We start from the raw sequence: 13815 nt of genomic DNA on the forward strand, positions 1-13815 counted from the left end.
AATCTAAGTTGTGCATTGCTTTCTTACTAGCCATACCTCAACCTCATGGAGACTAGAATTATGCACTCTAAGGAGTTCTAAGTTCGTTTTGCTCTGAACAGCAATGCTGGTTTGGCTTTGGAAGGTGAGAAGCAAACATCTTAACAATAGGTCTGCGGATGCACTCTGCACATCACACATGTTATTAAGTAGGGACTGTATCTCTTCATTGCCCTCACTGAGATTTATCCTGCTAATGACTTCAGGGAAGCAAGATTTTACACTCTTTGTCAGGGAAGAAATGAATCACTCTAAAATGGGGTTCTCCATTGTTATGCAAATTGTCCAAACAATCGGTGTGGTTGGCTATGGTGCTGCTTTTGTCACACACTCCAAACAATGTGGGCCTACATTATAGGAGTAGCTTCCTGTGAGGGAGGATTGGTTACAGCACAGTCTAGTGGCTCTTGGGACCAGTGAAAATAAACACAGCTCTATGGGTGTGTAACTTTGCCCACCAACCTGTGAACATGCACCAACTGAAATGCAGGTCAGTAACAGACAGATGATTGTCTCTTAAGGTGGACTCAGCTAAAACACATGGTAGTAACCATGGGTAATAGTACAAAAGTTGTGTTTCACAGGGTAGCACGCTGTGGCTCTATCTACGGCTGTATTTCTCACTCAGGCTAAAATGCAATACAGTAACAGCCGGGTATAAAACTTGTCTCACAGGGCCGTTGGCATTCTTCGATTAAAAGAGGAGCACTTAAGTTGTCATCAAATTCTGACAGCTTGACAAGAATGCATCGAAGACTGGGTATTCAAATGCTGAACTGAAATTCTCATGATTTCTTCAGAGAACTTCAACTTCAATTGATTGCAGAAATAACAAATGGCTCAAGGTGGTAGTCAATGATCTAAAAAGATTTTAGTTAATCAAATGGGTTATCAATGTTTACGTCTACTCCTGTAGTGGACTAGTGGGGTTAAATGTAAAATGTTTTAGCCAAAAATGTTTAGCTAGAGAGTTAAAGATGTGAACCTTAATGGCCAAATTCTGCTTAAATTAATACTGCACAATTGTGAATGATTGCTAACACTACACTTCCTCATGTGGACGCACCATTAATGCAGTGTTTATGTGCAACATTATTAGAGAAAATGGGTTTAATTTAGCTATCAGTGATAATTAATGATTATAAGGGATAATCACATTACAATTACAATTTACAATAGATCACCTCAGAAGCACCACCCTTAAAGCCAATTCAATAATCCAGTCTCATTCAAAGGTACTAAATTGACATGTAGGTGGTCTTTTATTTAACCCAAACAGTAGAAACACACATAAACGCACATGCAATATGTCAATCAGGTGAAGCCTCTTCTTCACCTGATTGACAAAGTTACTTCAGCACTTGAAAATAATGAATTTACTTGTAGTATTTTCATAGACTTTTCAAAAGTTTTTGATATAGTAAATCATCATATTCTGGAAAAGATGTATAAAATACAGTTTTCATGACACTATGTACAAATGGTTAAAAAAAAATATTTTTTAGTTTTCAACATGTTTGTGTTAAGAATTGCTATTCCAACAAAGCCAGACTACTCTGTGGGGTTCTGCAGGGATCCATTCTGGGACCATTATTATTACTTTAATGATTTAATGATTTTACTAATGTCTCTAACATCCTTTCTTCAGTAATGTTTGCAGATGATACAATTCTAGTTCTCTCTCATTCAAATTTCAGTTCACTGATTAAGGATGCTAATGTTGGTTTAACTGCCTACACTACATGGTTCAGATAAAATAAATTATCTTTGATTATAAAAAAAATCATCTTCAGTGGCAAAAAATCAAATTTTAAAGATTTATCATAAATTACAATTGAGTCTGTTGAGATGCCTCAAGTGTCATCTACAAGATTCCTGGCAATATTGTTGATGAGAGTTTGAGTTGGAGAGAACAAACTGACTGGGTTAGCAGAAAAAAATAGATCTGTTGGTTTAATAAGGAGGTTCAGTCATCTTGTCACCACAAACTATCTCCTTACTCTTTATTACAGTTTAATTTATCCCCATCTTTCTTATTGTAATATAGTTTGGGTGAGTACTTCTCCTACTAATCTCTACAAAATCTTGGTCCTCCAGAAATATTTTGTCAGAACTGCAACTCCGTCAGAGTCACACAGTGAAGGGAATATTCTTGAGCATTTCAAGACTTACTTTAAAGCAAATTCACAGATCCATTCCTACACAACTTGTCGATCTTCAGATCTTCATCCTTCTCAATTTCTTAATCGCAGAGGTCAATGTTCATAAGATTTAAGGGTACCATATTATGGAGTGTCTTTTCCCATCTGGCAAAAAACTGTTCCTCTATAAAATGCTACAAAAGAAACTTAAAAGATCATTTAACTGTTTTGTAATTGTTTTTTTTCATGCATCGTTGTCCATGTCGCCATCTTTTATTTTGATTCACACATGTTTAAGGAATTAACAAATTAGATGTATAAACCAATATTCCCCTCACGGATGCACACACCTGTACACACACACACACACACACTCATACACATTACACACTCACATTCTCTGCTTTTATACTGATGTTATTATTTTGTTGTTATTATATATAATTTGTTTCTGTTAGCTTGTTATTACTTTTATGTAGTCATATGATTTTTTTTGTATGTTGATTTTGTGTTTCCTTATAAAATTGTGAAAATTTAACATTATTTAGGTGGAGGCTTCAAATAAGCCCACTGGGTTTTCTGCCTCTCCCTGCACTGTATGTTATTTGTATTCTTTGTCATATTGTGTGTATTTTTTTCTTTTTAATTGTGCAAAATAAATAAAACTATAAAGCTAACTCTAATATGTACAAGGACTGTGTGCGTGTGTGCGTGTGTTTGTCTGGAAGAACTGACATGTGGTGGCAGTGGTTTGAAATGGTAAAAAATAATTTTAAAAAAAACACTAGAAACAAAGTGGATGATAAAACGAGACTACTGCATGGTTTGCCTCTGATAAATTGAGCCTTAATGTTGCTGTAAAGTCCTCTTTGCTGCCTTTTTTCACAGTCCTGTTCCAACAGCCTCTAAGTGTTTTGTTTGTTTTTTTTTTCTTCTTCGTGTGGTGGATCAGTACTTGTTTCTTTGATAAGAGAGAAACAAAGAGATAGTGGTGGTGCTCACACATGTATCATATGTAGGTGTGTTACAGTCTAGGCTGAAGAATAAGTTAGTGTGTCTGATGTGGTGCCAAAGTCTGTGTAAAGCTTATCTCAACTGAAATCAACTAAGCCATGTAGCAAACCTGACTACACAGAGATCACAATGGCTCCCTGACAGTGAACAAAATACAGTTGCTCCATACCATGCTGAAGCAACCAGGCCTGAGCATGATTACCTCTTTTACAAACGTCATCACATCGTAGCGTAGTTGCAGCACAGTGGAGAATAAAAACACAGAGAATGTGACGATTCACTAACTTTTTTGTGGCTTATCTTGTGTTGTTTTGGTCATAGACAGCCCTCTCACATTCCTTGATTTCTCGATTATGCACGGCGGCGCAATACGCACGATAATACTTTGTGTCCAGATTGCACGGTAGAGAGTGCTCACACTTCGAAGAAATTGGACTTTGGGGATCCAACGTGCTTGGGCACAGTACGGATTGCCTAGCGTGAGTGAACCTTGAACAGTCCAGAAAAGTCTCCAGATGGCTGCTTTGATGCTAAATGAATTTTAAATGACTTTTTTCTCAGCCATGTTTCACAACAAGTGAGGTGATGTCAGTCAGATGAGATGCATTTGCCGTAGTTACTGTGAACTGGCCGAAATAGTAGAAAAGAGAGAGGATTGAAACAGAGTAAGACTTATACTGGTGCGGCCGGAAAATCAACAAGTTACGTTAGTGGGCTATAATCGATTATGGTGTGTCACTACATTGATTTTAATCATTCATCTGTGCTTCACAATGCATTATTAAAACGTTAATTTCAACACCCCTAGTAGAGACCAGTTCTGACCAATCTGTAGAGACCAGAGCTGACCAATCAGCAGGTGTACGTAACGCCTTGGCTTGCTTGGAACCTCAGCGGACTCCTCAGATATTGAGACTGGACTTGCAACCTGAGGGCATCCTGTAGTGTTTAGGGGGCCCTGTGCAGCACCACCATAGTCTTCATGTAGCAAGAAATGGCTCTGGGTGGATCTGCGGGGATAAAAACACTCCAATTACATCCCACATTAACCATAAAATGAGACCTTTAAAATGACCAAATCAATGGTATTTATTAAGATAAAGACAGACAAAGAGCCAAAATATTGATTAAGATTAACAAAACCACACAGGTAAAAACAAATTCCCTGGCTGAGAGGCATAAAGACTAGTAGTCCCTACTCAAGAGCCTATGTCTTCTGATGTAAGCACAGGAGCTCTCACCAGGCTAGGTGTGATTTATTACACAATCAAGCAAGAGCACACCTGGTTAAAGCTAGAAAGGACAGACAGGAGGAGAAAAGGAACAAAAATCGCAGGAAACACGTAAATCTGTAACAGTGTGTTTAAATAATATGGAAGCATGTAGTGTGAGTGTAGCTGAGCTAGAGGGAAAGCAGTGGTGTCTGAACTCAGACCAGACAGGTGTTTGTGATCAGAGCAGAGGGAAAGTTTAGCAGTGAAGTTGTCTCCCAGTAGTAAAGGTATTATCACCTGTATTACTGCGCATGCTAATATCAATTCTATGGCTGTAATGATCTTGATCTTGCTAGAACTTGACTAGAACAGCAGTCTGTTAGCCATAGTAGTAGTAATTAACGTCCAACTAGTAACCACATGCCCAGTCTTTCTTTGAGAAAGAACTGTAACCTAAAAACAGGAAGCAACACTGGAGTGGGGTTCTGATGTCTCGGAATCCAACCTATCTGGATTGGATAAGTGATAAAATTTAAACAAATTTTATTTTGGTGGAGTGCTGAGGACTGGGGGTTCTCACATCCTGGGGAAAATAGTTGTTTGGTAATCTTGTGGTATGGTACAGCATTAAAACAGCGTTGAAAGTTTTTTCCACTTACATCCACAGTGCCCGCAAAAATCAAGATTCCTTTATCCTTTATCCATTTTGTCAGAGTTCAAACCAAAGTTTCATTAGATCAGCAGTGAGGGCAATACAGTTTGAAGGCCAGTGTTTTCCAGGTGGACAAGTTTGCTAAATGATGGGATTTGTGCTTAGAGTTTATTAGTCATGATTTTTGTTTTTAATACATGAGCTTTGGATTTTCAGAAATCAGAGCTTAATCTACGGAATGTAATCCTGTTTAATAAGGCAGTCATATGTTTGTAGCCGGTTGTTGTCCGGTGAGAACCACAAATCTCTAAAAAGTCATTTTCATGAGCTCAGAATAACAGCCCTGTTTTCCAGCTAATCCAGAAGTCCTTTTAAAGATGTTATTTATCTTAAGAAGTGAGATCATTTGCACAACACATAAAAGGAAGACTGGTATTCACTGGAAAGGAAGGGTAATATGAAAACTAACTTAAGATAAAGCTGACAAGTGTAGTGGAGTAGAAAGCACAACATTTGTTTTTCTGATATAGTAGAAAATATAAAGTTGCATGGAATGAAACACTCAAGCTCAGAGCTGGTTAAATAATTACAATTAAGTCTGAAGCCTCAAGAAATACGGACTAAAACTGCAAAAATTAGAAATTAATTAAGAATAGGGCTGTCAGGCAATTAAAAGAATTAATTTAGTTAATTACAGGATTTGTAATTAATTAATCTAATTAATCACACTTTAATCTCATATCTGCTAAAGGTACCCAAATAAAGAATTGGAATTCTAGGACATTAGAAAATTGTATTGCATGACTAATCAATTGAATACACTAAGAAGAGAAGATTTGAAATCCACATCTTTTTTTTGGTGAGGTGCGTTTCATGAATGAAATTTAAAAGAAAATGGTCAAGCACATCCCAGCAAACCAATTAGGCTAGGTGCATCATTCAAAAATGCAATACAGATACACTTAAATGAATAAAATTCAGAAATAAAATAAGGCTGAGTCTCAAATAAGCACTTAAGCAGACTCTAAATTCAAACTGAGCAATAAAGCTGACTCAATACAGCAATTCAAAATGAATACCAAAGCTGACTCAATACAGCAATTCAAAATGAATACCAAAGCTGACTAAATACGGCAATTCAAAATGAATAGTAGAAGTTTAAGGCTGTGAACAGTGACATAGAATTTCTCTTCAAAATAAGAGCTTTACATTGCACCCCATTTCGAACTGGGTTCTTAGCGGGGGGCTTTTAATTTGTAAGTAGCGACCGTCCTTAGCTTGCCGACACAACAACAAGCTAACACAACCAAACAGCTACAGAGACCAAGGAGACGCTGTATCTCCTGGATCTCTGCGGCTGTCCAGTTGTTCATCTTAATGTCCGCGGATGAAGTGATGGACTGACTGCTGTGATCAGCTGTTTCTTGGTTTTAAAACTCCCCGGCTATGGGTCGCAAAACAGTGCAGGTCATTGACACCTCCACCCACCTCACACAGAGGTCGGCACATTTCTGTTTCGTTTTTAGATAGCAGGCGATACAGAAATAAGTGTACCCTCCGAGGCGGAAAATTGGCAAACCAAAACAGACCCCCATTCTGTCTAAAACCCTGTTGTCACCCTGCTTTGACTAACGATGCAGGTAGGAAGTGACAAACACGTCTGGTCAAGTTCCTCGGTGCTAGTGCTACCATGACGTGCCACTGCCAAGTAGCCTATGGGTCATTCGGTGGGCCAAATTTAAAATGCTCACGCATGGAATTGCCACTTAGAATCTCAGAATTAATTAAGTTAATTTTTATAACGGGTTAATTTGCAGTGTAATTAATTAATCTAATTAACGTGTTCAACTGACAGCCCTAATTAAGAAATGATTGAACTGAAATAAAAAATCTAAATAAAATGGGAAATTTAATGGGGAAGAAAATACAAGTAATGTGAAGGTAAAAAAAATTGTCTGACTATTCATATTTTGTGACCAAAATGCAGCTTCTTAAAGGCAAGGTTAATGTTCTACTAGCTATTAAATTGTTGAGTATAATGTATTGTAAAAATATTAATATCAAAAATCTTTTATAAAGCAAAAGATTGAAACAACCATGCTGACTAGACGTGCATGATAAGAGACTCACAAATCTACTGATATACCGTTTGCTTGTACTACCAAATCTCTATGGTACATTTAAGCCCAAGATAAGGCTATAAACAAGAGTATGTCCCCTCACTCACTGCTAGAGTTTGAACCATTTTTAACCTAGTTAAACTCATACATATAAAAAACACAAATTCAATGCCAACATGAATGCACTCACTATGTGTCTCTGGAGGTATCACTCTACAGTAATAAGCCAAAGAACCATCATAAACAACTTCATCGGTAGATAATATAGGCACCAGATGCATGCCTACACTGCTGAGAGTGAGATTTGCCAGATAATTACTTCTGCATCATGGGCAGACAACACTGTTATCACTGATGGCCGAACTCCCTTCTTCACACACTAGAATTACTCTCTTTTTTTCCAAGGGGAATGAAAGAGTAAGATGATGGGCATCAGTAAAATCAGTGGTGTGTGCTGAGGTGCTGCACTGCTTTAGCGTCCACATCTACCACTGTAATGTTGATTAACGCTGCCTTGTCCCTAATACACACACACATGTACATACACATACTCACATACACGCACTTCTTTATTACCATGCCAAAGCAAACACAGCATTAAACAGAATTAAGAGTATGAGCTGGAGCAGTGACTCCTTGACCTACTTAGTAGTGTGTGTGTGTGTGTGTGTGTGTGTGTGTGTGTGTGTGTGTGTGTGTGTGTGTGTGTGTGTGTGGGTGTTTGTGTGTGTGTCTGCTCACGTGGGGGGGTTGAAGCGTGAAGCTGTGTGTTTTTTTTAAAAAATGTACATAGTACATTTTATTTTATTTTATTTTACAGTAGAAGAGAAAATACTAATTGCTTCCTCCCCTTCCTCTCTCTTTATCCCCTGACCACCTCCTCCCTTCCTGTCTCCCACAGCAATTTGGCAAGATTTTAGACGTGGAGATTATTTTTAATGAGCGAGGCTCCAAGGTAAGTGCACTGTAACCATGTCTTTAACAACATTCCTTCACACACGTGGTTTTCCAGCCAATTGTATTTCTCCCTTGCCCTCCTTTTCTCCTGCAGTCCTCCACACCACTCACTGTCTTCACAGCTTTTTTTTACTTTCTGTCTAATAGTGATTACGGACCTAGCAGTGATACTAACCTGTAGGCAGATTTTACACCATACCAGTCTGCTGTACATTGTGACAGAGAATAAATCGCTCACACTTATCTTGATGCTGACATTTAGATTCACTCAGTCTACAAACACACACTGTCTTGCCTGGTTAGCCTCTCATTTTCTAGTGTCAAGAAGTAAGAACTGTGTAAATATAATCCACCAAGCCACAATCCAGCGCAGTTGAATTCCATAACACGGTACACTTGTATACCAAGGATCAACCCTCTAGCCATCTCATGTAGCCTTTACATTTTGTGTTTGGGACTGATTGCACTAGGTGTTTATAAGTTGTTGTGCAATTTAGATGTAGTATACACTCTTGAAACTCCTGATTGAAATATTTTGAAAAGAAATGAAATCACACTTCACACCCATGACTATCATTGTCCTTATTGTGGATTTGGTTTTTACTATTTCATGTTTATCTTTTAGTTTCCATGTTTATAATTTTGAGCATTTGGTTTGAGTGTTATGTTCTATACTAGTTGTAAAATGTTTCATAATGTTGTTATATCCTAACAAAAACCCAGTATTTGCTCAGTAGAGCACATACTGTACCTCCACCAAAGCTCAGCAATCCCCTTTTGTACTCACTCATAAATGCCAGCCACCTAAATACAGTGGTGTAGCAATGATGTATCACTGTACTCTAACCCGGAAGTTAGCATTGCCCTGGTTCCCGCGACAGAAAAGCCTATGGGATTTTTCTACTAGATTTAAGATTATTGTCAGAAAAAAAGCTCTATCACAAGTGTATGATACTTACAGGTTTTGTTCAGCAAGATAATATTCACAAACACCACTTCTGTGATTTACAAAGTGTAAATTAAATGGCCAGAGGGAAATGGCTATGGCTATAAACAGACTACATAATAATAATGAAAATACATTTAATTTGTATGGCGCCTTTCAGGGTACCCAAGGACACTTAACACTAACTAAAAGACTTAACAACAACTAAACAAAGAATAAATGGATAATCAAAAAATACAATAGGATAAAGAGAGAAAAGTTGACTGACAGGGCTGGACCTAAAGCTGATAGGCTGATAGATGTGTTTTTAGATCTCTTTTGAAAGTCTCCATAGAAGTCTTTTTGTGGATTTCAGCTGGGAGAGCGTTCCAGAGAGGGGGCTGTTACACAGAAGGCTCTGTCGCCAAGGGTTTGAAGTTTGTTGTGAGGGATGGAGAGCAGGTGTGTGCCTGATGAGCGCAGAGTCCGAGACTGAGTATGGGGGTGGAGGAGGTCATACAAATATTGAGGGGCGAGGGAGTGGAAAGATTTATAGGTCAGGAGACGAATTTTGTAGGTGATGTGGGATTTGACTGGGAGCCAGTGAAGCTGGATGAATGTGGGGGTGATGTGTTGCCAGGGCTTGGTGCGGGTGAGGACCCTGGCAGCAGAGTTCTGCACATACTGGAGCCTGTCCAGGGTTTTGGAAGGGAGCCCAGACAGGGCTCCATTACAGTCATCCAGGTGGGAGGTGAAAAGGCATGGATGAGGGTCTCACCCACCGGTTGGGAGAGGGAGAGAAGGAGTCTGGAGATGTTTTTCAGATGATAAAAAAGCTGATTTTGTAATGGATGTTATGTGTGATTGAAAAAATAGCATGGAATTAAAGATGACATCCAGGTTGTGGACTTCCGTGGATGTCCAGGGGAAGATCTTCAACCTTCTGGAGCAGCGCCTTGGATGCCTCAACCATGAGCTCTGTTTTATAAATGTTAAGTTTGAGTGTATTTGATGTCATCCAGAGTTTTATATCTTGCAGGCAGTTGATGAGTGCCTGTGGGATAGCTGGGTGGATGGGTGGAGATATAATTGAGTGTCATCAGCATTTAAGTGAAAGTTTAGACCATGTTTGCGAATTATCTGACTATGGGGGAGCATTGGTTGACTGGAGCTAGGATGGACAGGAGTCTCCAATTGTGACAAACTGTTTCCTGTTTGTTAAATAGGACTGGAACCAGGAGAGTGCTGTACCAGTGAGGCCAAGGTAGTCAGATAGGATGGATGGATAAGGAGGATGGTGTGGGAGATTGTGTCAAAGGCTGCAGAGTGGTCCAGGAGGATTAGAAAACTGATGTGGTCAAAATTGGCAGAAATGAGGAGGTCGTTGATCTTGATGAGGGCAGTTTCTGTGCTATGGCGTGCCCTGAAACCAGCCTGAAGGGGTTCATAGAGCTCATGGCTGGCCATGTGCTGATGGAGTTGGGCGGCAACTGCTCTTTCCAGGATTTTGCTCAGGAAAGGATGATTGGTAGTTGTGTAAGTTGTCTGGGTCCAGACCTGCAAGCAAGGAAGACTTCCCCAGAGTTGTTGGCATGGGGTCCAGAGAGCAGGTGGAAGCTTTGGCCTGGGAGACCAACTTAGCAAAAGAAATTGAGTCCACAGGAGAGAAGGAGGAGAGGAAGCACACCTTGAGTTGCTGGTGAATGGTAACCACCTTTTCCTGGAAGAAGTCCAGGAACTTGAAGCAGAGGTCAGGGGCACCAGAAAGCTGGGGGACATCGAGAGGACTGGTTAATGATGGATAAGAACATTCTGGGGTTATTTTGCTGGTCTCCAATGAGGGTGGTGTAGTAGTGATTGTGATTTTGGGCTATATAAATAAAACTGATTTGATTTGATTTGTTTTGGTCTTGGAGAGAGCTTCTTTATAAGACCCAACATGGTCTTTGTAGGCTTCATGGTGGACGGTGAGGCCAGATCTTTTATAGAGCCTCTCCAGGCACCGACCAGTGGTTTTAAGGGTACGGAGTTGAATGGTGAACAAGGGGGCAGAATGGGTGAAGGAGACAGTCCGGGTTGTAAGAGGGGCAAGGGAGTCAAGACCACAGGAGATAGCAGCATTATAGCGGGCCACCAGCCCCCCCAGTGAGGTGTCAAGGGGATTCAAGGATGTTGGTCAGGGCCAGAGTGTTCACTGTCTTGATGTTCCCGTATGTGATGTTAGGACTTATGCGCTGCTTGGGCACAGGAACAGAAACAGTGAAAAGGACAGCATAATGGTCAGAAACAGTGAGGTCCAGGCATCGTAGGGTGGGACCTTTAACATGCTGTGTGATGTTGAAGCAGTCCAGTAGCAACAGGAATTCAGAGGCAAAGGGGCAGCTGGTGGAGTCCACATGGATGTTGAAATCACCAAGCAGGAGTGTAGATGCAGACATGGAGCAGATGGAGGTGAGTAGCTCAGACAGCTTGGACATGAAGGTGGATGAGGCTTTTGGAGGGCGGTAGATGAGGACAACCTGCAGCTGTGTATGCCCTGCCAGGGAGAAGGCTGCACACTCAAATGAGGTGACATTCAGTGCTGGAAGTTGTTTAACCAGGATGTCTGTTCGATGTATGACTGCCAGCCCACCACCATGGCGCTTAGAGCAGCGTTTCTGGATGTAAACATAGCCTGGGAGAGTGGCTTGATTTAGCGTTAAGAAGTCCTGCTGATGCTGCCATGTCTCAGTTAGGCAAAGAAAGTCAATTTTCCTGTCTGTGATGATGTCATGGATGAGTAGTGTTTTGGTGTTTAGTGAATGAGGATTTAGCAGCATGAAAGCTGCAATGTTGTTCACAGATGCTGATGCAGGGGGTGTGAAGGAAACAGCACCATTCACGCAAGCCAAGGGTCTCAGATTGCTCAGCGTGTGCACCTGTGGTTGGTTTTGATGACGTTGTTTTGATGACATCTATGTATCTTAACTTACTCATGTAACATAACTTATAAACAAATCACTGTTGACACGTTGTCACAAAAGGGAAGTGAACCCTGGTCTCTGTGTTATGTCCAGTGATGATCCATCCAATCATTCCAAACACCACCCAACTTGGCCTTTTCTCACTCTTTATACTACTGCACTGGAGGGCCACTTCAATAAGTGATATGAGAGGGGTACCTATAGAGTTAAACTTGGAAGTGGCAACTGACAAGGCTGCTCTGTTTGATGCACTGAGAGTGAGAATGGGCTGCCTCTCAGACTATAACTAATGGGAAGCACACGTACTGAATAGAATAAATTGTATTTAACAAAGATTAATTTGAAGGTAATAAATGTATCGGAAAATGTAATTTCTAACAAGGAAATCTGATAACTCAGACTGGGCCTTTACAACTGTCAGTTGCCACTTCAATGTGTCATGATGACCAATGGCAATATTGGAGCCATAATGGTTAAGCACAGTTGCTTTTTCTTCTGTTTGAACTGTGCTAGTGGTGCTAGAAAAGAGAAAAATAAAAATTGTGCTGTAGGAACATGAAGTAAGAGCTCACTGACATGGATAGATGAGACTCAACAGCTGAAGGTCTGCAGGCAAGTTTTGCCACGTGTGGGCTGCTGAGTGAGTTGCCTCTGCAGGCCCAGTCTGAGATGTCTCCAGGGTCTCATGAGCATGCTTTGGAGGCCTCATAGACTCAAGGCTTACTTATGCTGTGGAGACTTGATGCTGAAGGCCCACAGGGCCCTTGCACAGCAGCAAAGCAACTGCATCCTACAGCTAATACAAACACACACACACACACACACACATATGCACATCCCAAACTCCATTTTGTGTGAGGAGGCTATCATTTCATCTCATAATTCAGTTAGGTCCAGTTGTTTCTGTGCATGTCCAGTAGAGACTGGGTTGCTGGAAAGAACACAAATTTAAAAGCACATGCATCCGTACATACACACACAAGACAAGGTGGTAATTAGATAGTTAACTATTAACACTAAAGGCTGTCCCTGACTGACGAACTGATGAAGTTCGACATTGCTCCGTTGAATGTAGTTTAGTGGCCGTTACTCTTTCCCAAAGTAAGTAAATGAAAATGTTGGGCAAGTATTGTAATTTCAGATTCTATGAATATAGGCATAGTCCTCTAAGGCTGTTGCTTCCTGTTGACTATGGGCTGTGCCCTGGTCTCACATTGTCTATAAATTACGCTGTTCAACTAAATTTGTCAGCTTCCATGCACAAACTTGTTTCTTTAGCACTTTCCACATGTTCTCGATGGGTTCAAGTCAGGACTTTGGGAAGCTCAATTCTACCCAGATTTAGCCATGCTTTTACCACTTCTGGTGTGTGTTTTGGATATTTGTCCTGTTGGAACACTCAATCTTCTGCAGATGATTTTAGGTTCCTTCTTCTTCATTATTCCATATACTTTCGTTAGAGCAGCAGATCCACTGGCAGCAAAACAACCCCATAGCATAACCCTACCAGCACCATGACAGTAGGTATGGTGTTCTTGGGGATACAGGCCTCACTTTCTCTCTTCCAAATATGCTGGTCATTGTGACTTTGCTCCAGAGGGATTTTTCTTTGTCCACGTGATGAGCAGCAAACTTCAGTAGAGCTTTAGGGTGTTTGCAGCAAGGGCTTCTCTCTTGCACAATTTTCCCTCAGTAGCAGGTTTGTGTTTTCTTTCCTGATTGTTGAAGTGACACAACTGTGCCATGTACCTCATACTTACAAATAGTTGTTTGCACAGTTTATCTCTCGA

At 40.4% G+C, this 13815-nt stretch overlaps 1 protein-coding gene across 5 annotated transcripts in view; it reads left to right on the forward strand.

The window, feature by feature from the left end:
* LOC119009647 (RNA binding protein fox-1 homolog 3-like) overlaps nt 1–13815 on the forward strand; it is a 504213-nt gene that overhangs the window by 442878 nt on the left and 47520 nt on the right. For 4 of the 5 annotated variants that reach the window (XM_037081113.1, XM_037081116.1, XM_037081114.1 and 1 more), the window contains one exon: nt 8082–8135. The exons of the other annotated variant lie outside the window; for it this stretch is intronic. In XM_037081113.1, the coding sequence (XP_036937008.1) occupies nt 8082–8135 (54 nt within the window). The remainder of the gene's footprint in view (nt 1–8081; nt 8136–13815) is intronic. 5 annotated transcript variants of the gene reach the window in all.

The sequence above is a fragment of the Acanthopagrus latus genome, chromosome 20, assembly GCF_904848185.1.
Source record: "Acanthopagrus latus isolate v.2019 chromosome 20, fAcaLat1.1, whole genome shotgun sequence".
NCBI classification, from domain to species: Eukaryota; Metazoa; Chordata; class Actinopteri; order Spariformes; family Sparidae; genus Acanthopagrus; species Acanthopagrus latus.